The 24,009-nt window shown below is 56.7% G+C and overlaps 1 protein-coding gene across 2 annotated transcripts in view; it reads right to left on the reverse strand.

Moving 5' to 3' along the window:
• Prr12 (proline rich 12) overlaps nt 1-23,880 on the reverse strand; it is a 26,199-nt gene extending 2,319 nt beyond the window's left edge. Inside the window, exons 1-11 of one of the 2 annotated variants that reach the window (XM_005412863.2) lie at nt 23,329-23,880; nt 21,741-21,853; nt 20,307-20,468; nt 16,923-20,227; nt 15,781-16,450; nt 13,797-14,251; nt 5,538-5,654; nt 5,042-5,175; nt 4,335-4,828; nt 2,801-2,926; nt 2,512-2,609 (exon numbers count right to left, since the gene is read on the reverse strand). In XM_005412863.2, coding sequence (XP_005412920.1) covers nt 2,512-2,609; nt 2,801-2,926; nt 4,335-4,828; nt 5,042-5,175; nt 5,538-5,654; nt 13,797-14,251; nt 15,781-16,450; nt 16,923-20,227; nt 20,307-20,468; nt 21,741-21,853; nt 23,329-23,414 — 5,760 coding nt within the window. In that variant the 5' untranslated portion in view covers nt 23,415-23,880. Of the gene's footprint in view, nt 1-2,511; nt 2,610-2,800; nt 2,978-4,334; nt 4,829-5,041; nt 5,176-5,537; nt 5,655-13,796; nt 14,252-15,780; nt 16,451-16,922; nt 20,228-20,306; nt 20,469-21,740; nt 21,854-23,328 lie in introns of both variants that reach the window. The other variant, XM_013508984.1, reaches the window with a different exon arrangement.
• Between the last annotated feature and the right edge of the window lie 129 nt (nt 23,881-24,009).

A 24,009-nucleotide genomic window follows, 5' to 3' on the forward strand; every position in this document is an offset into this window, starting at 1 on the left:
TTGGTTTTTCTCCGGTACCGGGAACCGAACTCACGACCTTGCGCTTGCCAGGCAAGCGCTTTTGCCGCTGAGCTAAATCCCCAGCCCCCGAAAAACAAAAATATAAATAAATAAAACTCTCTCTAAAATCTCAGGGCCAACGTAACATCCCAACCATAATGCTAGGAGTCAACTTAAACTTATCCTAAAATTCTCAATGCCAATCAACCCCACAATTCTAAAACCAGACTAACATCCTAGCCCATAAACCTCACACCAATCCTAATACTTCTATAGGCAGACTGCAACATGCTGCATATAATTTAGTGATTTGTTTTGTTGTTTCTTTGAGATAGAATCTCATTATGTGGCCCAAGCTGGCCTGGAATTTGTGGTGATCCTCCTGCCTCAGCTTCCCCAGTGGTAGGATTATAGGTGTGCACCATCATGCCTGGCTTGGACCTCTTGTATTTCTTTACTTTATAATGGTAGGAAATAGACACTGTACTTAGAATTTTTTTCCTTTCTTCTCTCTCCTCCCCTCCCCCAGTACTAGTGATTGAACCCAGGGCCTAAGGCCTGAGCTACAACTCTAGCCTTTAAAATTTTTTTTTTCTGGACACAGGGTCTTACTATGTTGTAAGTTATCCAGGCTGAGGTCAAACTTATACTTCTCCTGCCTCCGGCTTCCAGCATGCTAGGATCACAGGCATGTACCCCTATTTATATTTGAAACTTTGAATTTGGGTAGCTTCTCAGACTACCAGTATGTGGTCACAATGCTGAGCAGCTCTCAGTCAGCTGTGGGATTATAAGAGGAAATAACAAAGGTGTGCATGCCTATAATCCTAGCATTCTAGGAGGCTGAGGCAGGAGGATGGCAAAATTTAAGCCCAGCCTGGGAAACTTAATGAAACCCTGTCTCAAAATATAAAACTTACAGCTGAGCACGGTGGCACACACCTGTAATCCCAGCACTTGGAGGCTTAGGCAGGAGGATCTTTGTGAGTTCGAGACCAGCCGGGGCTACAAAGTGAGCTCAAGGGCAGCCTGAACTGCATAGTGAGACCCCGGTCTCACAAAGCCAAAAAAAAAAAAAAAAAAATTTCAGAGGGCTGGGGATGTACCATAGTGAGAAGGCACCAAACTTAATCCCTAGTACTTCAAAATAAATAACAAAGAAGGGTAGGCAGCAACTGACACTATTGAGTGTGCTGTGTTGCTTAGCTAAGATACTTGGGTTTCAGGTGCACTAAATGTATTTGAACTATGGCATGTTCACACTCATAAAGGGGTTACTGAGACCACCATACCCTAAGTAGGGAATTCTCAAGGTTAGCATGACTTCCTACCCAGAATCCCTAGCAGAAGGTCGACAATCTCTCTCTGATTCTGTAGACCAGATTAACATCCTCCGATTCGTCAAAAGCCAACTCTCCAAGCCACCTAACACTGTATCCCAGAATTTTCAAAACCAGCGTTAACAATTTATCATAGGGCTCTCAGCACCAGCCTAGCAGCCATTCTAGGACTCTCAGTCATCCTATCATCCCACCCAGAGTTCTAGGTGAAAGACCCTTCTTATCCAGAATTCCCAGAACCATAGTAACATTCCACCCCATTACTTTTTAGTTAGACAAAGATCCCACCAGGTACCACCAAGCAGCTTAATATTGTATCCCTGAATGCGGAGCTCCACCTTCACATCACAGTAAGAACTCTCAGACCCACCCTAAAATACATCCCAGAACTTTTTCAGTCACATTTACATCCTTCCAGAATTCTCAAAGCCAGATGAGCATTCTATCCCAGAATTCTGAGCCTTTCACCCTAATATCTTTTTTATTTTTTTAATCCTAGGGATTAAACCCAGAGGCTTTGCCCTGAGCTAATTCCCCAATCCTCTCTCTAGTTTTTGAGGCGGGATCTTGGTAAATCCCTAAACTGCCCAGGGTGGGTCCAAGCTCTCGCTCCTCCTGCCTCAGCCTCCGGCGTGAGCAACATTAAGCACAGCTGACTCTCAGGGCCAGAGTAACACCTCAACCAGGGCCCTCAGGGCCAGGAAACACTGTCCAGAATTCTCAGAGCGTCCTTAAATGCTACGCCTGCAGCCTAGGCCTCTCCAGAGGGACAATTACACAGGTAATGACTTCACCCGAAGCCCGGAAGTGGGAGCTGGCCTCATGTAGGCGGAGGAGTCATGAGCAAGGCTGCCCCAGTGCGAGTCTAGAGTGTACTGTCTCATGTATCTTGTCTCCGTTTATGTTCCACGACTGCTCCTCACCGAGCCTTGTCACAGCCCTGGCACTCCGCACACCACTGCAAGACCTATGGATGGCTCCCTTCTAGCGGGCCTCAGAGCGGGGTAAACTCTGGGACCCCTCAATCCTCAGTTTTTCTCCCAGCAGAGTCCAGGGGAGTGATTCCCTCCTAAGGCTGTCCCTCCAAGGCCGTGTGTTCAGGGGACACCTACAGGTCGCCTCCACATCTGAGCCTGGGCCCCGGACACTCCCTACCCAGGCCGCCAAGCACCTGCAGGGCCGGACTCAGCGACAGCCGCTTCAGGACTTTTTTCTTGTGCTCATTGAGGAGACCGTCAATTTTCCGCATGGGCGGGAGGTACAGCTCGTCTGGAAGACAGGAAGTATCAGGGCCACAGTTCCACAATGCAGGGGCCAAGGGGTGGAGAGCCCCAATCATCTCCTGCCTCACACTGGGGCTCCAGGCCCAGCCTCCTCCCCCAGTCCCGGGGCTCCAGGCCCAGCCTCCTCCCCCAGACCCGGGGCTCCAGGCCCAGGCCCCCTCTGCGGCGCCAGCTCACCGTGTGTGTCCTCCAGGGCCTGGATCATGTCTGGGTCAAGGGCCGTGCTCACCAGCATCTCCACGTAGCTCCGGTACATCTCCCGCATGGCCCGGGTTTTTAGCAGACGCCCTGGCACTGCCCGCTCTGGGGGAAGATGGGGCACAGATTTGTGATTCCTTCTTTCTCTCAGGCCACCTGCATGGCAAACACTACTGTCAAGAGCAGGGTCAAAGACAGAACCCCCACCCCACCCCGTCAGAAAGGGCCACAGCCTGCTCCAAGCAGGGAGCTCAGAGGAACACTCGGCTCAGCTTGGGCACAGGAAAGGCTCAGCCGAGGTATCACCAGCGCCGGGCCTGAGTGAGGACGGAGAACATCTGGGCCAGTGAACTTTGTTTGCCCCGCTCCGTGTGGCATTAATTAAGCCTCCGACAACCTTGAGGAAGAGCCACAGATTCCCACGGGCCCTCTGCTCCCTCAGAGAATTCCGCCTGTCTCCACTGGCTGTACTGTCAGACTCTGTACCTATGGAGTGTGGGGCCTTGGGCAAGTCCCATCACCTCTCAAGCCTCAATTTCCTCGTCTTTCAAATGAGGATGAGATGGGCCTGGTGGCGCACGCCTATCATCTCAGTACTCAGGAGGCTGAGGCAGGAGGATCACAAGTGAGTTCAAGGCCAGCCTGGGCTACATAGCAAGAGCCTGTCTCAGAAAGCCAAAATTAAATCAAAAAAGTAAAATGAGGCTAATTCTAGAGCGCTTACCTCAGAGGGCTTAGGTAAAGCTGAACTCAGTCAGTGCCTAAGATGATACGTGGCCCATGGTAGACATTCCATAAAAGTCTGCTGTTACTTTACTTTACGTATGTATAGTGGGTATAATCTGTTGTCACTGTCACCACCAACCAGATGTCCCTCTCAGGGCTGGAGACACCGTGTACCGGGCAGGCCCTGTTCCAGACAGGCACTCTTGAGGAGCTTCTTCATCTGTGTGGCTCATTTTACAGGAGCGCTCGCTACGGCCCCACCAGGTCAGGCCCCGTCCTGCGGTCGCCCCGCAAGTCACATAAAGCACTCTCTCCAGGCCCGGGACCCAGGCTGGTCCGCTCCGTCCCAGCCCTCAGGAGCTGCCCGACAGCACCAAAGAGCTCAGTGCCCTTGGACAGGGCCTGGGCGGTGTCCTCACCTGTACCCGGGGCTAACACCAGGGTGGCCTCTTAGGACTACTGTAAAAATACAGCAATTTAACCAGCGACAAGCAGTACCGACAAAACAGGCTGGATTGTTTTTTTTTTTTTTGTCCTTAGTCAGGGGCTTTCACTGAGCTACATCCTCAGCACTTTTTTGAGACAGGGTCTCACTCACTTGGTCAGCCTGGGCTCAAACTTGAGATTCCTCCTGCCTCAGCCTCCCAGAGTGCTGGGAGTACTTCATTTTCTTTTTTTGGTCTTGCTACATACACGGAGCCCTCCAGGGACAGAGCTTCTGAGGACCCGAATCCCTCGCCTATGCTGCCACTGCAGGACCCGGGTGTCCCCGTCACTGCGGCCTCACCGTCCTCGCTGGGAGCTCCGGGCGAGGAATCTGAGTCCGAGGAGCTGCCCGCCGGGCCCCCACCTGACGAGGCATTGCCCACTGCCTCCTTCAGCCACTTCTTTCTCTTCTTCGGGGGTGGCTCGGCCTTCACCTTGAGGGGCCGGGCCTTGGGGGGCCGGGCGGTGGGGGGCTGGGCCGCGGCGAGGCTGCGCTCCGGCCGGGTCTGCCGCCCGCCTATGCCCCGCTCGCCCCGTGTGGGCCGCTCTCCTCGTGTCACCCTCTCCCTCTCCTTCTCCTTCTCCTTCTCCTTCTCCTTCTCCCTGTCCTTCTCCTTCTCCACAGGCCGTGGTGGCGACCGCTTCTCAGGAGCCGGGGGCTCGGGGGCAGCTGTTTCAGGCGTCTGCTCCGGGGGCTTCTCTGATGGCGCCTTCTCGGGCAGCTCAGGCTTGGGCGGTGGTGCGGGGGCCTTGGGGGGCGGCACAGAGGCGGTGCCCTTGGCCTGCCCGGAGCGCCTGCGGGAGCAAGGAGAGAGGACGGGGGTCAGGGGCCCCGGAGACCCACACCCTGGGGGCCTGGCCTGCTTGGGCTCTAACGCAGAACACCTCCGCCGCCGCTGCCCCCATGCCAGCCTGCCCGGGCCGGGCCATCTCCGCCCCGGCCCCCCTTCCAGCCCCATGCGTGTGGGACGCGCCTGCCACCAGCCCTGTGTCCCCATGCGTGGGTACCTCACGGGCACCGGGGGCCGGTGCCAGGGCTTCCGAGCGCACACCCTCACGTAATCCTTCTTGTTGACGTTTTCCAGGAACTTGACATACAGGCGCTGGTAGCGATTTTTTGCATCCCCAAAATACCCCAAATACTATGGAGAGAAGGCAGGAGAAAGTCTGTCACCCTCCCTGCAGTGTGCCACCCGGCTCTGAACTCCGCGGCAGCCACCTGGAGCCTGCCAGCGCCTCAAGAGCCATTCCTGATGCATCTTTTTTTATCTTTTTCTTTTTCTTCTCTTTTTTGAGACAGGGTCTCACTATGTAATTCAGGCTGGTCTCAAACTCAGCGATCCTCCTGCCTCAGCCTCCGGGGTGCCGAGATTATAGGCATGTGCCACTACACCCAGCTTCCTGGTACATTTTAGAGCAAAGGTGGGTCAGAGCCATGCACAAGGGGCCCAGTCCCAGACCCTCCCTGGGGCCTACAAGTCCAAGTACCCCTTCACAGGCTTACATTACTGGTAGCACAAAACTGTCGCTGGCCGTCCTTGATCTCAGGAGTGAACTTCTGCAGAAGGGCCTTCTGCACGCGCCAGATGGGTGGGGGTTCACGCCCCGTCTGCAGTGCCAGCTGAAGAAGAGGGCACAGGGCCCACAAGGTAAGCCTCCGCTCCTGCCCTCGCACCTCCATCCCTGCCTCACCATCCAAGAAAAGGCAGAGCAGCCAACAAGTACCAACCACCCGTGACAAGTATCTTCTGGCACCCTGACACCCTCAGCCTGGGACCCAGCCTGAGCCTGGCCCTGTCCTCCTCCTGGTCCTGACTGGGCCACACCGTTATATGTCACGGGGCAGAACTGCTTCCTAGTGACTTAAAGTGAGGATGCAGACTGCGTACCCGCCTACTCCTCGTCAGGTACGAATCCTTTCGGGGCACAGGGTTAAGCTCCGAACGTGATCACTGACCAAAGTCTGTGTCTATGTGTCCCAGACAAGTCCCTAAGCTGACACCTAAATGTCAATGCAATGGCATCAGGAGGTGGGGCCTTTGGAAGGCGATCAGGTCTAGAGGCCCCAGAAGCTGCCTTGCCTCCTCTACTCCATGGGGACACAGGGAAAAGGTACCATACAGCAATTGGAAGCGGCCCTCACTGGACACTAAATTTCCTGCTACCTTTTTTTTTTTTCTTGGCAACACTGGGGATTAAACCCAGGACCTTTGCACCAGGCTACATCCACAGCCCTTTTTTATTTTTTATTTTCAGACGAAGTCTTATTGTTAAGTCTCTAAATTGAAATTCCCCAGGCTGGGTCTGAATCTGAGATCCTCCTGCCTCAGCCTCACACAGTGTTGGAGTTACAGGTGTGTGCCACCATGCCTGGCTTTGCTAGGATCTTGATCTTGGACTCCCAGCTCCCAAATTGTGAGAAATAATGTCTGCTGTCCACAAGCCACCCAGACTTGTGTTTTGGTATACCAGCCCAAAGAGAGTAAGTTACTCACCAAGATGTTCCCTTCAAAACACAGTAAAAAAACCAACATAGCCAGTGTGCAGCTTATGCCAAGAACAGACTGTGACAGGTTCCTGAGGCCATCTCTCCAACGTCAGGGAGCACAGGGGACAGGCGGGCCCCCCTTTCCCACATACAGTGAGCCCCAAGGTTTCTGTGCTGTACCAGCGGCACCAGTGTCCACCATACATGGACTCAGATTGGTTATCTGACCCTCCACAGTAAAGGGGACAGCATGGGGGCCCAACAGAGCCACCAAAAGTAAGAGCACAAGTAATAAATAGGCTAATTCTAATTCCCTGGCACCGTGGAACCCATGGTAGTAGAGTTCTCAAATTCTTTTTTTTTTTTTTTTTTTTTTTTTTGAGACAGGGTCTCGCTGTGCACTTCAGGCTGGCCTTGAGCTCACTTAGTAGCCCAAGCTGGTCTCAAACTCGTAACAATCCTCCTGCCTCAGCCTCCCGAGTGCTGGGATTACAGGCATGCGCCTGTAATCAAACCACGCCCGGATCAAATTCAATCTGATTCCAGGAGCACTTCCTGGAAGAAGCGACACCCAAACGAGTCCCTGAGAGGAACACATTTTCTGTATGCTACTGACAAACACAAGTAAGTAAGGAATAAGAACAAAGTAGGAAATGGCCCCACACCCACAATATGGCAAAGTGGAGATGAATGAATGCAGGCAGTCTGCGTTCAAAGAGTCCAGAGTCAAGTGATGAATAGGATTCAGATGGTGACTCCTATTGATTAGTCATGGCTGCCTTAGCTCTGCTCTCAGCAGTAGTGAGTGCTGGCCTCTACCAGTGATGTCTGCCACAGGCACCACGTGGAACAAGGGGTCTGTAGGCCAGCTAATGGCCGTCCACTCTTGGTTTTGGGAAATTTGCTCTTATTCCCTGAATTATTTTTGTGACTCTCGGATCAGCTGGGGGAGTGCAAAGAAGGGGTTATGATGACCTGAAAATAAGGTCCGTGAAAGGTCTCGGCCTAGCCAGGTGGTGGTGCACACCTAGAATTCCAGCGCTCTTGAAGACTGAGGCAGGAGGACTGGAAATCTGAGCCCAGCCCAGGCAACTCAGTGACTTAGCAGACACTGTTTCAAAAATAAAAAAGAAAGGAATGGAGATGTAGCTCAGTGTGAAGGTCCTGGTTTCAATCCTCAGTACAGGAAAAAACCAAACCAAACCTGGTCTTGACTAAAGGCTCACAAAGGGGTGAGGCAGGGTGAGACAGGGATGCAGGCAGGCTGACCCCAGTCTGTTCTCTGATGCCACCATGTCATTCTCAGTCCTCCCAGTGACTTCAGAGGCTAGGACAGAGGTCGAAAGTTGAGGTCTGTTCCAGACCACATCCTGCCTGCTGTGAAATATCCCTGGCCCGGAGTGAGATGCCTTAGCCCAGTGCAGAGAGTATCAGCCTTCTCCGGCACGCCACCCATAGCCATTAAGGCCAAGCCCAGACTCATACCTAGGCATGCGCACTTCCGGGGCCCACAGCAGGGATGCCCCTTCCCTCTCAAGGTGACCATGATGCTGTCCCTTCTAGTTCTCTGGAGCAGTCTCCCTCCTGACGCTCACTCTCAGGCATCAGTCCCAACCCCTGGCGTCATCCTTCCATTTCCCAATCAGGGCCAGCCAGTTTCCAAGCCCCACCCTTCTCCTCCTGTCAGCATACTGTACTGTGGTCAAGCTCACTTCCATAGAACCACCCACAACCTCCACACAAGGGAAGCCGCAGCTGATTGGAGATGATCTAAAGAGAACCAGCCAATGGACAGGGAGGTCACAAACCCCAGCTTGGCCCCAACTGCTGAGCAGGACCAGATCCTGGCAGGAACTTGGATGGTAACAAACTGAAACAAGTGACTTAAGCAGAGGGGTTTAAGCCAGCAGCTAGAAGCACACAGGCATAGTAATAGCAAGAAAGCCAAGCCAGACATGGGGACACAGGGCTGCAGTTCCAGCTACTAGAAGGCTGAGGCAGGAGGATTGCTTGAGCCCACGAGCTCAAGGCCACCCTGGGCAACATAGCAAGACTCCATCTCAAAAGAAATTAAAAAAAGAGAAAGAAAGAAAGCTAGCTAGCAGGTCCTGTTAATCAGGAGTCACTCACAGGTCAGAGGCTATAGCCGTATAAGCCTAGACACCTCCCAGTCCCCACCCTGCTCCCTGCTGACCTGGGCTCAGCACAGAGTCTAACATCCTCGAGAAAGCATATCAGACTCAGGGCGTGGTGGCACACCCCTGTAATCTCAGCACCCGGGAGGCTGAGGCAGGAGGATCACTGTGAGTTCAAGACCAGCCTGGGCTACAAAGTGAGCTCAAAGCCAGCCTGAACTGCATAGCTAGACCCTGTCTCAAAAAGACAAAAAAAAAAAAGAGAGACCATATCTATGGGACCCCAGCATCTGAACTGCTACCTTCCCGGCCTCAGCATGCACAGTACAACCACACAAGGCCTTGCAACCCTGCATACTCCAAATATGCCATGCTTCTCCTCACCCCAGGGCCTTTGCATAGGCAGCCACTGCTGTTTGCATGTCCCATACCTATGCCTTTTCTAACCTGATAGCCTAAGGCATCCTCACAACGGCTCCAAGCACCAGGAGTTAATTTTATCATCCCATTTTACAGAGGGGGACACCCAGATCAAGAGTAGACCAGTGCCAGAATGTCCAATTCTTTCTTTTTGGTGTTAAACTCCCAGCAATCTCCTGCCTCAGCCTCCTAAGTACTGGGATTACAATGAACATGTTGAAATAGTTCACTGTACATATTTGGGTTAAATAAAATACATTCCTGCAGCAAATTCCAGAACCATTTTTTTTTAAATAATGGGAATACGAAAGTTTAAAATGACAACATAGGCCAGGCGTGGTGGCACACATCTGTAATCCCAGCAGTTGGGAGGCTGAAGCAGGAGGATCGCTGTGAGTTGGAGGCCACCTTAGACTATATACCAAGACCCTGTCTCAAAAACAAAATAAATCACAGTGTGGCAAGTGTGTACTCACACATATACATAGTAGTTTTGGAGCAAATGACAGCCTAAGATGCTGGGGATGGAGCCCAGGACTATACATGCTAGGCGAGTATTCTACCAAAGAGATGGCAACAGTAGTTTCTGTATTTTTAAAGGATTGTAAAAGTGAAAAAAAGAAGGAAAGAAATCAAAGAATATGTGGCAGATAGTGCATGTGGCCCTCACAACATCAAAGATTATTTGTCTTTTTACAAAAAATGTTTGCCAAGACCTGTACGACAGACTAACCTAAGACCACTTCAAGGAATAACAAAGCCAGTGGACAGAGGACCTGCTGCATGAGTTCCCATGACCTCGTTTGAAGGAAGTACTTGGTATCCTCAGGAAATTGTGACTTTTGGAAGACAAGACACCAGCGCAGCTCCACAGCGGCAGAGACTGGATGCAGTCAGGTTAGCACCAAAGCTGGGCTTCCTTTTTTTTTTGTTTGTTTGGTTTTTTTTGGTCTTTTTGAGACGGGGTCTGGCTATGCAGTTGAGGCTGGCCTTGTGGGCTTTGTTTTTATTTTATTTACATATTTTTTCTTTTTGGTGGAACTGGGAATCAAATCTAGGGCCTTCCCACTGAGCTACATCTCCAGCCCTATCTATCCCTTATTTTGAGACAGCGTCTCACCCAGTCATTAGATTGCCCAGGCTGGGCTCAAACTCATGATCCTCCTGCCTCAGCCTCCCAGAGGGCTGACATTACAGGTGTGTGTCATCAGGCTCAGCCAAAGCTGGGCTCTTAACCATGCCACCAGCCTGCCCCGCCTCTAGTCCTGGAATAGTCCTTGACATCCAGACCAGTGGCTCAGGCTCAGAGGAGTTCCTCACCATCACACCTGCGCCAGTTATATTTTAAGCATCGGAGGCCTCGCCCGGCCCCTCCCCCTGGCTGGACCAGCTGGGCCTCGGCCACCATCCCAGCTGAGCACCCGCCAGCAGTGGACTCCCTCTCCACATACATGAACGCCCTCATCTGTAAAATGGGGACAGCTGCTGAGCTCCTGCCCAAAGCCCTGCTCATGTGGCCCAGGGCTGGACATGGCACTGCTGGCTGTGGTCATCACTGACAGCTGACCAGGTTGTGCCCAGTACGCAGCCGGCTCTGGTGCAGAATACACGCATTCCCGGGCGGAGAGGCTGAGTGCAGATCCGGAACTGCAAAAGTTTAGGAAGCTACTTTACCTCCCTAAGCCTCAGGGCCCAACTATGTAGTCAAGGACGGCCTCAAACTCGCAGAGGTCCTCCTGCCTCAATCTCCCAAGTGCTAGGATTACAGGTATGCGCTACCACAACCAGCGCTGGATTTGATTTCCCTGTTTATCAACCAAGGGCTATAGTCCTATGAGGAAAGACAATCTTGGTGATGGGGGGTGCCCAGTGCCACAAATATACTTAATATACTTAATGGCACTTACGTCTGTTTTTTTTTTTTTTTTTCTCCGGTACCGGGAACCGAACTCACGACCTTGCGCTTGCCAGGCAGGCGCTTTTGCCGCTGAGCTAAATCCCCAGCCCCCAGGCACTTACATCTGAATGGGACTTCAGCGTGCTCAGTGGTTGATGTCCTGGTACATGTGTTAGTGCCTGACAGACCAGAAAGATCAGCCAGGCCTGGATTCCAAGCCCTCCAGGAGGCTGAGGCTGGAAATCCCAAGTCTGAGCCTAGCCTGGGTGGCCTGGCAGAGACGGAAGCGGAGCTCCGTGCAAAGGGCCCTGGGTTCCAGTTCTGACTGCGCAGGGCCCCACGGTCCCCTAATTAGGAAGTGGTCATGCTGACTGCTGTTCTTTCTACATCCTCCTCGCCTGTCCTGCCCATGGCCACATCAGCCTCGGACACTGCCACTAAAATGAGGTAACTTGCAGAGGGCTCGCAGCACAAGGATGGGACGAGGACATCCAAGACTCAAGACGCTGTGCATGTCAGGCTGCTGGGCTGGCAGTGGGCCCGTGGTGCTCACTTTAGCACTTTGCTTTAGAGTTTGCACATGAATGGGCTTTTTTAGGGGGTTTTGGGGACATAACCTAGGGCCTTCCTGTGCTAGACAACCACTCTACCACTGAATTACACCCTGAATCCTGCAAATGTTCTTTTTTAAATTTTCCATACTAGGGATTGAGCCCAGGTCCTCTGCACTGAGCTACAGCCCCAGTCTTCCTCCCTTTCTCCCTTTCTGCTTCTTTCTTTCTTATTTTTGAAGCAAGCTCTCAATAAGTTGCTAAATTGCCCAGAATGGGCTCAAGCTCACAATCTTCCTGCCTCAGCCTCCCAGAGTGCTGAGATTATAGGCATGGGCCACCACACTTGGCTTCAAATTTTTTTTTTTTTTTTAAATGTGTTAAAACTGCTGAGCCGGGGATATAGCTCAGCGGCACAGCGCCTGTCTGGCAAGCACAAGGTCCTGAATTTGATTCCTGGTACCAAAAAAAAAAAAAACAAAAAAAAAACTGTGCTGAAAAGTTAATCCAGATGAAAGGATATCATGTCTGGGACTGAGGGCAGGGGCAGGAGACAGAAAGTCACAAGTGGACTGCAAGTAGGACCGGCCATCAAGTGACAATGGGTCTACACAGCTGCATACTCTACTGTCCTACTGTTCCCACACAAAATAGATTAAAAACAGGACAGAGATGGAGCTGGGGATTTAGCTCAGTGGCACAGCGCCTGCCTGGCAAGCGCAAGGTTGTGAGTTCGATTCCCGGTACTGGAGAAAAACCAAAAAAAACAAAACAAAACAAAAAAAAACAATACAGAGAGGCTGGACATGCGCCTGTAGTCCCAGCACTTGGAAGGCTGAGGCAGGAGAATCGCCACAAGTTCAAGGCCAGTCTGACTATATAGCAAGACCCTGTCTCAAAAAACAAAAAAAATTTTAAAAATTTAAAACTTAAAAAAAAAAAAAACCGTATGAGAAACAGGTTTATTGCACAAAACAAACTTAAGAAGAAAATGTGAAGTTATTGTCCTTATAATTCACCCATCCTACTATCTCTCCATCTGTATTTCAGAAGAATCAACATCTGAGATTTAATTCCATAGGACCGTCTACACTGAGGGCCAAACGTGATGCTGCGTGTGTAAGTGACACTCAGTCTATGACAGTGACAAGTGGGATAACAGCCTGAGTGTTCTGGTGGCCCCACGGGGGTGCCAGTGGCCTGCTCAGCCGCTGCTGTGCCTCGTGCTCTGTGCCAAGCACCACACACACTGTCACCCCCCTTGCCCAGCACGTGAACCCTCTGGTCCAGCTCCATGTGCCCAAGCACCGAGAATAACAGAGACAGACACCTCCCTGGCAGGCCAGCGCCACTCTGCCGCTGCATGAGCAAGCAGCCCAAGAAGGTATGCAAATGACTGGGTGTGGCTGTCTGCCAATAAAACTTTATTCATAAAACCAGGTAGTGGCCTGGATCAGGCCCAGGGGCCAATTGCCAACCCTTGCTGTGTAACAACTGGAAGTTCCAAATAAGGAGTCCGTAAGTATTTAAGGTACAGCCTGTTGCACCAGGAACATTGTAAATGACCAGCCGCTAAACCTCCAAGGTCTACGTGCATACACATGTGCGCTGAACGTGCTACATGGAAGCCTCATCCCCGCCACAGTAGCACCTGTTATAAAGTAGTGACCCCTGGCTGTCCCCTCCTATCGGAAGCTCCCCACAACCAGGGCCTCATCTGTTCCTTAGCGTTCTCTGCCCTCACAGCAGAGAATGTCATAAACACAACTTTTTTTTTTCTTTGTCTTTTCAAACAAGGTCTCACTATGTAGCCCAGGCTGGCCTCAAACTCTTGAGCAATTCTCCTGGCCTCAAACTCAGGAGCAATTCTCCTGCCTCAACCTCCCCAGTGCTGGGATCACAGGTGTGCGACACACACCTGGCTCTGTAAACGTATCCCTTTGATCTGGTGTTTTTTTTTTTTTTTTGGTACCCTGAATCAAACTCATGACCTCAGGCTTGGCAGGCAAGCACTTATGCCGCTGAGCTACATCCCCCATCCCCCTTTGATTTGATAAATAATAGACACCTGCACGTGTCTAGGAGGCCTCGGTAGCTTCCACTGCAGTGCACTGTCTCTAACGACCATCTCTACCGACTCAACTAGACTAATAGCTGGGGGCAGCCGTGGCAAGTCTGCCTCAGCCATTATTGCCCTTGCAGCCCCCAACGCAGACCTGTCATCCAGCAGGCACTCAGCAAACACTCACGTGACCAAATCCACCAGACTCACCTTGAGGGACGGGATGTCCTCGGCACGGATGACAAACTCGTCCCGCTCGCGGAAGATGCCCTCGCCGCCGCTCTCCCCCGCCTCCTCGTCGGTCTCCCCGCACACGGCGGCCGTCTCTTGCTTCTTGGCCAGGTGCAAGGGCCTGGCGTCAGGCGGCTCAGGGTCCTCTGGGGACGGGGCAGCTGGCTCCTCGGGAGGGGCAGCTGGCGGGGGCGCGGTGGGCGGGGGCGGAGAGGGCAGGGCCGGTAGAGGTGGAGGAGGCGGAGGTGGAGGGGGTGGCGGTGGCTGTGGCTGCGGTGGAGGTGGAGGTGGAGGTGGAGGGCTGGCCACAGGGGCCACCAGTGGGGGTGGCGAGGGCAGGGCTGGTGGCGGCGGAGGGGGCGGTGGAGGCTGAGGCTGAGGCGTCGGGGCAGGAGGTGGGGAGGGTGGGGGCTTCTCCTCCAGCAGCGGGGGCTCTGGGAGACAGAGGGACATCAGGTCTGGGGGTCACTCCCCATCCCTGACCCCCTCCTCTGGCGCTCAAACACCTCTTCCTGCGCCAACAGCCCCTCTGCCCCCGTCAGCCCGCTAGCAGCCCACTGCCACATTCAAGTCCCTCCAGGGGACCTCTGCCCAGCTCTGGTAGCTACATGGGACCCTTAAAACCACACTGCCATCCCTAAACCACCTCGCCCCTTTCTGACCGTCTGGCCGTGTAGTTCACTTCAGGCTGGCCTCCAAATCAAATCAATCCTCCTGCCTCAGCCTCCCGAGTACTGGATTAGAGGCCTGTACCACCATGCCCAGCTCCCTGATGCCCTTTCCAGTTCTGAATCATCTCTGAGCTCGCAAAACCCTCGTGTGGTGCTTAAAACCCCCGTTCCACTGCTCCCCAGACCCACTGTCCCTGTGCGCCTATCTACCAAGTCCCTCCTAGAGCTCCTTCTTAAAAAAAATTTTAACATACCTAACTGCTGAAATCTACCTGACTCCTTAGAACTGCCCCCTCCATGCCTGTAAACTCAGGAGGCTGAGGCAGGAAAATGGCTTTAAATTCAAGGCCAGCCTGGGCTATATAGCAAGACCCTATCTCAAAAAACCAACAAAACAAAACAAAACAAAACAAAACAGACCTGCTCCTTCTCCAAGCCTGTCCTCGGCCCTACCAAGGCTCTGCCCTTCTCTATGGGCCACTGCTGACCTTGAGACCCCATGACAGTTCCCATCTGTCTTGTCACCTCTGTTCAGTGTCACCCCCTTGCTGTGCCGCTCCATTCCCTAAGATCCTGCAGAGTCCTCATGCCCTTGTTTTCTTTGCCTGCCAAATGCCCTCCTCCACTCCCACTATAGCCCCTTCAATTTTGCCCAAAGCCTGCCTCAAGACAGAACCCAAATGGCAGCACTTAGGGAGGCTGAGGCAGGAGGATCAAAGGTTCAAGTCTAGCCTGGGTAGTTTACCTTGTAGGCAACTGAGACCTTGTCTCAAAATAAAAATCCCAGCATTCACCAGGCCCAGCCTGGGCCCTCGCTGATCCAGGCAGCACCTCTGAGCCCATCAGAACAAGATGCATCCAAAAAAAAAAAAAAAAGAAAAAGAAAAAATAGGGGCCGGGGATTTAGCTCAGCGGCACAGCCCCTACCTGGCAAGCACAAGGTCGTAAGTTCGATTCCCAGTACCGGGGGTGGGGGGGGGTTGGGGATAGAACAAGATGCAACTTCTTTAAAACATATGTTTGCCCTTGACCAGGAAATTACTCTCACAACCATGCCTGGCTGCATCAGCTACAAGGTGACTGTAACCCCTTCAACAGTGTGTAGAGCTGGGGATAAAGCTCAGTGGCACAGTGCCTGCCTGGTAAGCGCAAGGTCGTGAGTTCAATTCCCAGTACCAGACAAAAACAAAAACAAAAAAAACAACAGTGTGTAACCTGCACAGCTGTACCTAGGTGACCCTAGTAACCTCTGAACTCCCTACCTCACCCCAGACCACCTTCTTGGAGCTCACCGGGTGTGCCACTGCTGTTGGCACTGGGCAGCCCTGGGAGAGGGGGTGGCCCCGTGACTGTTGTTGCAGTGGTCAAGGGTGGCCCCTCCGGGGTGGAAGTGTTGTCCTTAGGCCCAGCGAGGGGTGGATCGTCCAGGGCAGAGATGGCTGACGAGATGCTCTCCTGCAGGTCCCGGTTCTTGGCCACAGAGTCTTCCTCATCCGAGGAGAAGGAGGGCAGCGTTTCAAGGTTCCGCTTTAGCTCCTCGTCCAGCCGCTTACAGGGCGAAGGGCAGCCCAGCCCCAGACCCTCGCTCTCGGCGGCCTCCAGGGCGCCCCCCAGCCCAAAGGCGCCTGCGGGCGGCGGGTGCGGCACTGCCGGGGCAGCGGGAGCCTGGGGCTGCAGGCCTCGGGCTGGCACGGAGGGTGGCACGCTCTTGGGCGGGCTGAGCGGCGGCATCAGGCCCGCCTGATAGAGTGGCGGGTGGCGCTTGCCTGACTTGAGGAAGTCCAGGAAGGAGGCCATGAAGCCGGACTTCATCTCCGGCTGCTTCTCCTCCACCTCCTTGATCTTGGCCTCGATCTTCTCCCGCGTCAGGCTCGAGTCCAGGCTGTTGTGGTCCGGGCCAGATATGGCGTCACCTGACGAGGCTCCCAGACCCTCGCCCTCCTTGGGCACAGACAGCTTGATCTAGGTATGGGGGAGTGGCGTGTCATGGCCCAGGAGTCTAGTCCTTCCTCTTCTCCCAGACCCGGGGGTCCGGGCCCACCTCCTCCCTCAGACCTGGGGGTCCAAAACCCCTGCACCTGCATTTCCAGCATCTAGAGTCTCACCTTCCAGACCCTTCTCAAAAGGCATAAAGACGGATGACCCGTGGCCCGTCTGTGCTCCACTGGCTACTTCGGTCTCCAGAGCCTCTGACCCCACACAGGGTCCCTGCCTGTTCCCCCTTCCACATGCAGGACTTGGCGCCCGGGACCTACATCCTGCTAGACCCTGAGCTCCAACTCGCAGCTCCTACCTCCAGGTAGATCCTGAAATCCCTCCCTTTTGTTCAAGGACTACAACCCCATCCCCCCAAGTCAATACTGTGACCCTAAGCCTCTCCTCTGTGGACGTCAGGGTGCCCAGCCCAGCCCCTCTAGGACCCAGCCCTCCTCACCTTCAGTGGCTTCAGTGGCTCCAATCGGGTGCCCCCCACTTCTTCGGCCTTCCTGCCCCTGCCCCTGCCCCTGCCCCGGGGCTTCTTGGGTCCATCTGGAGTGGAGGCTGAGGCAGGCCCCGCGGTGGTGGGCACCTCCAGAGGGCGGATCCGCGGCCTGCCCCGGGGCCTCGGGGGGCCGTCGCGCTTGGCCTTGGTGGGCTTACGACCTCGACGCCGGGGGCCCTCAGGGCCTGGGTTGGGCGGGCAGAAGTCGATGTCGCCCAGCGGTGAGAGGGCCGGCCGGGAGCGGCAGCTGGACACCAGGTCAGGCAGGCGCCTGGGGTTGAGGCGGATGTCAGCAGGGACATCGGCCTTGTCCTCATCGGCCTCGAACTCGTACTCCTGAGCGTACAGCTTCTTGGGGGTCTGGAAGGGCGGGTCCCGGCGCCGCAGCAAGTGGAAGGAGGACGTCTTGAGCAGCTTCTTTGGCTTGGTTGAGCAGAAGATGGGCGAGGTGAGGCCCCCCTTGGGCTCCGAAGCAGGTGGGGGAGGTGGTGGCGGCGGCGGAGGCGGGGCCGCCTGGTGTGGGCCACTCTGGATCAGGCCCAGTGGCTCGGCGTTGACTGTGGAGGGCAGCTCGGGCGGCTTGTTGGGGTCTAGGCCCAGGCCCGGTGTCTCAGGCCCGGCTCCAGACGCCCGACCAGGGCAGTAGGGCCCATAGGGGTCATAGGCAGGGGGCCCCGGAGGTGGCCCAACTGTCTTGGGACCCCCCTCGTCTTCAGGTGGCCCAGTCTTGCCATAGTCGTCCGCTGCCCCCCCACCAAACATCTCCTCCATGGTGGGAAAGAAGCTGCGCTCCTCGTCCTGGAGCAAGGAGTCAGGGAAGCAGATGGAGGTCAGCGGCACGAAGCGTGGGGCCTTGGTACCCTGCGGGCTGGGGCTTCGGTAGGCGCCGGCCGGATCTTTGCCCTCTGAGTTAGGCGGACCCACACTGGTGTCACCAGGCCCTGGGGGCAGTGGCTCCAGGGCCCCAAGCAACTCCTGCATGGCAGCCGGAGGCTCCAAGCTGTCCTCAGGCCGCAGGCGGGGGCTGGGTGCCGCGGGCTCCAGGCTGTGGCCTCTGAGGTGGGCCTCCAGCTGGAGAGGCATGGGTGGCGGCGGCGGGGGCGGCGGCGGCTGGGGTGCCCCATCCCGGGTAGCTGGTTCGAGGAGGTGGACACCGACTTTAGGGGTGCCGGGAGAGGGGCTGGGGGCATGGCTGAGGGCCGAGGGCAGCAGCTGGGGTGGAGGCGGAGGCAGCACCATGGGGAGGTCGGGGCCTCCAGCCTCCAGGAGCAGCCCGTGGGGGTTGGGCTGGGCGGGCTGGGCAGTGGGCGGCGGGGGTGGCGGACTCTTCTGCAAGAAAGCCCCCAGCTCCTTGGCACCTGCCCCATAGTGGACAACAGAGGTGGCCAGTCCCTCGGGGGTTTCGCCGCCCCGCTCAGGCCCTTTCTTCTTCTCCTTCAGCCTCCCTAGGCCCAGCTCCAGGGCTGCGGTGGCACCCTCGTCCAGGCTGGCGCTGGTGCGGATGACACTCTGCAGGTGGTACCTCTGGGGATCTTCCTTGGCCAACTCATAGGGCGTTCCTGGCGGCCCCCCAGCCCCACCACTACCCCCAAGTCCCTTGGAGGCATCCGTTGCCCCCTCCTCGCCCACCAAGCCCTCTGCCCCTGAGGTCCGCGGGGGGCTGGGCGCCTGCAGGAGGTGCTGGATAAGGAACTCCTCGTCCTCAGTGCGCTCAGCGGGGGGGCCACCAGGGCCCGCCAGCAGCTCGGCGCCGTCCCCTTTGCCCTTGTAGCCGCCTGCTCCAGATGCATAGCTGCCGGCTCCAGGGGGCGCCAGGAACGGGGCCGAGGCTAAGACTGAGCTCAGGTATTTGCCGGGGGCTCCCGGAGAGCCCACTCCAGGCGGGCGGCCAGTGGCAGGTGGCGACTGGAGTGGACGGATGATGTGAGAAGGGCTGGCCTCCCCACCACCTCCCAGGGATCCGGGTCCCCAGCCACCTCCATGGCCCGAGAGTGCCGGGGAATGGCCAGTGCTGTAGCTGAGTGACGGACTTGCCGTAGGCAGCCCCTGGGAGTGGGCAGCGGGCCCTGGGTATGGCTCACCCTGCACCCCATACAGCTGCCCCTGCAGTTGGTCAGGGGAGTAGCTCTGACATGTGGCTAGGCCAGGAGGCGGTGGGCCGCTGGGAGGCTGGGGGGGACCCCCTGAGTAGCTGGGGCCTTTGCTCAAGTCCTGTGCCTGACCCCCTCCAAAGCCCTGCCCATAGGCCTGGGGTCCCAGGAGCCCTTGGGGCTGACCAGGGGAATAGGCCTGACCCCCAGCCCCTCCAGCTCCAGAGGCCTTCCCCGTGGCATATGCTGCCGCTGGCCCCCCCAGGCTCTGGCATTTGGGTGTGGCAGTCGAGCGGGGTGGTGGGGGCCTGGTGGCACCCCCTGTAGTGGCTCCATAACCACCTTTGCCTGTCTTATAACCAGGCGACTGAATGATGGGGCGGTAGCCTCCACCCCCACCCCCAGCCCCACCTCCCCCAGCCACCTCTGGGCCAGTGGCCCGGCCTGACGCTCCAGCCGTGGCTCCACTGGGACCGGCCTTGCTGGGTTCACCAGCACCCGGGGAGGGCTCGCCACCACCTAGGGGGCTGCAGGCCAAGTTGGCCCGATGGCCCATGGAGGGGTAGCTGCCTCCACAGCTCAGGTAATGCTGGAGGGCATGGGCTGGTGGTGGGGGTGGTGGAGGCTGGGCACTGGCTGGCCGCTGGTAGTGTTTGATGACAGTGTCCTGGCGGGGCAGGGCCCGCTCGGGTGGCGGCGGGCCCGGGGCAGCACCAGAGAAGTTGTAGAGCTGTGGGGAAGACTGTTCAGCGGCGGCAGCGGCGGCGGCGGCGGAAGAAGAAGCCAGCAGATTGAACTGAGTTGGGAGGTGCCGGGGAGGTGGGGGCGGATCTGGGGGGCCAGGGCGGTAAGGGGGCGTCTGGGCTGGTCCAAGGCCCGCAGGCCCCAGGACGCCACCCCCCGCCAGGCGCTCAAAGCCCAACGAGGAGGGCACTGTGGGTGCCTGTGAGGGCTTCAGGTGCAGCACGTCGTGAGGGGACAGGAGCCCATTAGCTGGAGGGCTGAATGGGGGGTCCTGGAGGCTGAGGGATGAGGGTACTGGGAAGGGGCGGCTGCCGAAGGAAGCTGGGTGCTGGTAGGCCGACAGGGCAGAGGAGGACGGGAAGGTGCTGGAACCCGGGAGGGCACCCGAGATGAAGAGCTCCGTGGGGCCTGGAGTGTGCATGGCTGGGGATGACGGAGACGAGGTCAGAGCTGCCCAGGCGCCAGCCCCACCCTCACCCGCCCGGGCCGGCACTGGGCTTACCTGTCTGCCAGGAAGGACTGCGGAACTGGGACAAGAGAGAGGAGGCAGAAGGGCCAGGCTGGGGGCCCCGGGACTCCAGGGCTGAGATGAGGTTCATGACGGAGGCGTCGGGCCCTGCTGAGCCGGCGTGGTGGAGGCCAGTGTCAAAGAGTCCAGAGAGGCCTGGCCAGGGACAGGGGACAGAGTCAGCAGGTGAGGGGCAGGGCAGACTGAGAGAAAGGGAAGAGGTCAAACCAAGCAGAATCAGAGACAGAGGCTATAGAGAACAGAAAGGGTCGATTCGCAGAGGAAAAAACAGGCAGAACCAGGCTGAGACCAGGCCTGGCGGAGGGAAGGGAGAAGGTGACATGGTACAGCAAGGTGGGGTATGGTCCATGCTTAAGGGCAGAGAGCCCTGACGGAAAATGTAGCCAGAAGAACAGAAAAGATGGAGCATGCCTGCCATCTGAAGACCTGGGAGGCCAAGGCAAGAGCATTGCCCATTCAAGGCCAGCCTGGGCAAGCTAACAAGTTTAAGGCCAGCCTGGACTGCACAGTGAGGCCCTGTCTCAAAAAGCAAAAAGCCAGCTGGGTGTGGTGGTGCATGCCTGAAATCCCAGCACTCAGGAGACAGAGGCGGGAGAATTGCTGTGAGTTTGGAGCCAGCCTGAACTACACAGTGAGACTCCGTCTCAATAAAAAAAAAAAAGTAGAAAAAAATTCAGAAGGGACAGAATCCTCAATTAGGCTTTGGGGTGGAAGAGAAGGCCAGAGGATTTGGGAAATTCCAGCAAGGAAGGGAAAGGAGGAGTTAGGGCAACTGGAGTCTCAAAAGGACCCTCCCACAAGTCAAAAGGGTTAAACCAAGGTGGAGGATCCTGCAAAAAAAGATGGCAGGGAAACAGGGGAGAGGCCAGTCAGGAGGGCCAAGTGTCAAACTGGACAGGACAGTCTCAGCATCGCTGGTACATGTGGGACCCAGGCTGTGTGTCAGGGTCGAAGGGAACCAATCAGAACGAGCGGGAGGCTGGGCCAAAGGGGCCAAATAAGGTTGTGGGCAAACCTAAGAAAAAAAGGGAGGGCCAAATTAGAGCCAATCGGGAAGAAAGAGAATCAGAAAGAAAGAATCCAGAGGGCAAAGGAGTCAAGAGAATGGGACTAACTCGGAGAGAAGGTACTGGAGTGGCTGGAGAGAGCCCGAAAGGCCTGGAAGAGAAGGTGGGATTTGGGGGGATGATGGGATGGGGCCAATTGGAGCAAAAGGGGCGGGGCAGGGAGGCGGCTGACGAATCCGGCGTGAAATTAAGCTGCAAGCAGCAACCAATCAGAGGAGAGACAGTAAGAGGCGGGCCACGACACCGGGCACGACCAATTAGCAGGGGCGGAACTTTCAGCAGCCAACCAGCTGCCGGGGAGGGCGGGCCGAGGCTAAACCGGGCGGGATGGGGGCCGTACCTGCCGGGTGGTGGTTGGTGGCATAGCTTTGCAGTGGGTGGGGGGCCGCGTAGGCCTGTCGGTGTAAAATGTCCGTCTCGGGGTGCGAGGTCCTGGAGCTGCCATAGACCAAGCTGGGAGCAAAGGGGAGATATTAGAATGTCCTCTCAAACTGCCCTCCGTGAGGGGAGCTCAGGAAATCCCCTAAGAGTTTGGGGGGCTTCCAGCTGATTTAGGGGGTTATCCCAAGGAGCCTTGGGCTCTTAAGGGGGAAATGACAAGGCAATGGGATGCCTAAGTGCCATAGAAACGGCCCCCACTGCAGAGCCCCAGTAAATAGAGTCCAGATAGTTTCACGTTTACAAATACCGGCAAGCAACCAGAAACAGCAGCAGAGGGTGCAAACCAATTCGGAGGAAGTGTCCTGGAGTTGAAAATACGAAAGGCGTGGTCCTCCTACCGTCCCTCCACCGCCCTGAGTAGTGGTGACACAGACCAAAGGGTGCACCCCAGACGTGCACAAGGGTACCTGTCGCCGGATCCGGGCAGGCCCTGAACCTCAGGGGACAGTGCAAACCTAGCCAGGGGGCCGGAGGTAGATTGTTCTCCCCAGAGGAGGGGGAGGGCGGAGGACCGGGGAAAGTACCAGGTACAAGTGTGAACATGAATCCGGTCCATCCCCAGGGGCTGAGGCTCCCATGCACGGGCCCAAGCAAAGCCAGGTACGTGTGTACACGGGCATTCAGCTGGCCCGTGGGGAAGAAAAGGCTCAGAGAGAGGAGTCCCACACGAAAAATCCCTACACGCTGGGATGCCGAGTGGGGGAGGGGTCGGGGGCAGGTGAGGCGTGAGGGCAACACTGGAAAGCGGCAGACGCACGGGGGGAACACGCAGCCAACCACGCACGCACCGGGCCCACGTTCACACACACACCCCCAGGAAGAAACATCCGATTCTCCGCATGCAACGGCCCAAATCCGTGGCCGAGACTCAGAGGGTACTCGCTCTTGGACGTCAAATAGGGTTCTGCCTTTGGGGGTGGGGGAGCTCAAGGGGGCGTGTCCCAGATGCTAGACCCCCCCCATTACACACGGAACCCAAGCCTAAGGGGGCGGGGCCCCGTGCCCACTCTACGCGCGGAATTTCTTGGGGGGCCAAGTGGCCCATCCTCGCGCAATCCCGGAACAATAGGACTTGGGAGGGGGTGCGCGCCCCCCAGGTCTGCGCTCCAGTTCTCCTTTCCTTCCATCTTTGCAAGAGCAAAGCCAGAGGCGCTGGGGGGAGGGTTCGGCAAGCCGGGAATCCAAGGATGCGGGGAAGTCCAGGCCTTGCTTCGCCAGTCCCTCCCACCTTCCCAAGGCCTTCCCGTCCGAAATTGTTTTGCACCCATATTTTCCCGCTGCATTTCTCCCTTTGCAAGCCGGAGCTGGCTTTGGCGGAGTTTGCAATTTGCAAACTGGGGCGGCGGCGTTGTTACAAACCGAAGAAGGCCGCTCCCTTGCAAGCCGGAGGGGAGTTTGCGATGCACGCGTCGCCGGGCGGGCCGGGCCCGGCCCAGCCGGGCCCCCACCCCTTGGCCTCTTTCTCCAGGCCACCCTCAGCTCCTTACCTAGCTTTCGCGGACCTCTCGTAACTCCATCCCGCCCCGGCGCCGAGCGGGTCCCCGAAGCCGGCGCTGGGGTAGTTCCTGTCCATGAATTGGCCGCGGTGGAAATTGGGGGGAGGGGGAGGGGGAGGGAGGGGGAAAGGAGGGGGCGCGCGCGCGCTCTCCTCCGCCGCCGCTCCCTCCGCTGCTTTATTTTCCCCCCCTTTTCTCTCTTTTTTTTCTTTGCAGCCTCCGAAGGCCCGGGAAGGTCCGGGGCGGGGGAGGGAGGGGGCAGGGGCGGAGGGGCGGGCAAAGGAGGGGGGTGCAGCTGCTGAACCAAGAAGGGGGGAAGGGGGGTTCCCCCGGAGGAGGGAAAGGGGGGAGGAGGGACCCCGCTGTCTCCGCCTTTGCCCCGGCGCTTGCAAGAGAGAAGGGGGGGCGCGCGCTCGGGAGGGGGCGTCCCGGGCGGCCCCGGGGTGGGTGCAGGCGCTGGGTGCTCGCTCTCTCGCCGCCGCCGCCGCCGCCTCCTCCTCCTCTGCGCTCACGGTGCAGCCATCTTTGCACAAGGCGGCTGGGGAGGGGGGAGGGGAAGGGGGGCGGGCGGCGGGGTGTCTGGCTGCGCTCCGCTTCCTCCCACAATCCCGTGCAAATGTAAAAAAAAAAAAAGAGAGAGACTGAGCTCTAGCAGAGCCTGGGGGTGTAGGG

Source organism: Chinchilla lanigera, unplaced genomic scaffold (assembly GCF_000276665.1).
Source record: "Chinchilla lanigera isolate Chin_1 unplaced genomic scaffold, ChiLan1.0 scaffold00158, whole genome shotgun sequence".
In the NCBI taxonomy this organism is placed as follows: Eukaryota; Metazoa; Chordata; class Mammalia; order Rodentia; family Chinchillidae; genus Chinchilla; species Chinchilla lanigera.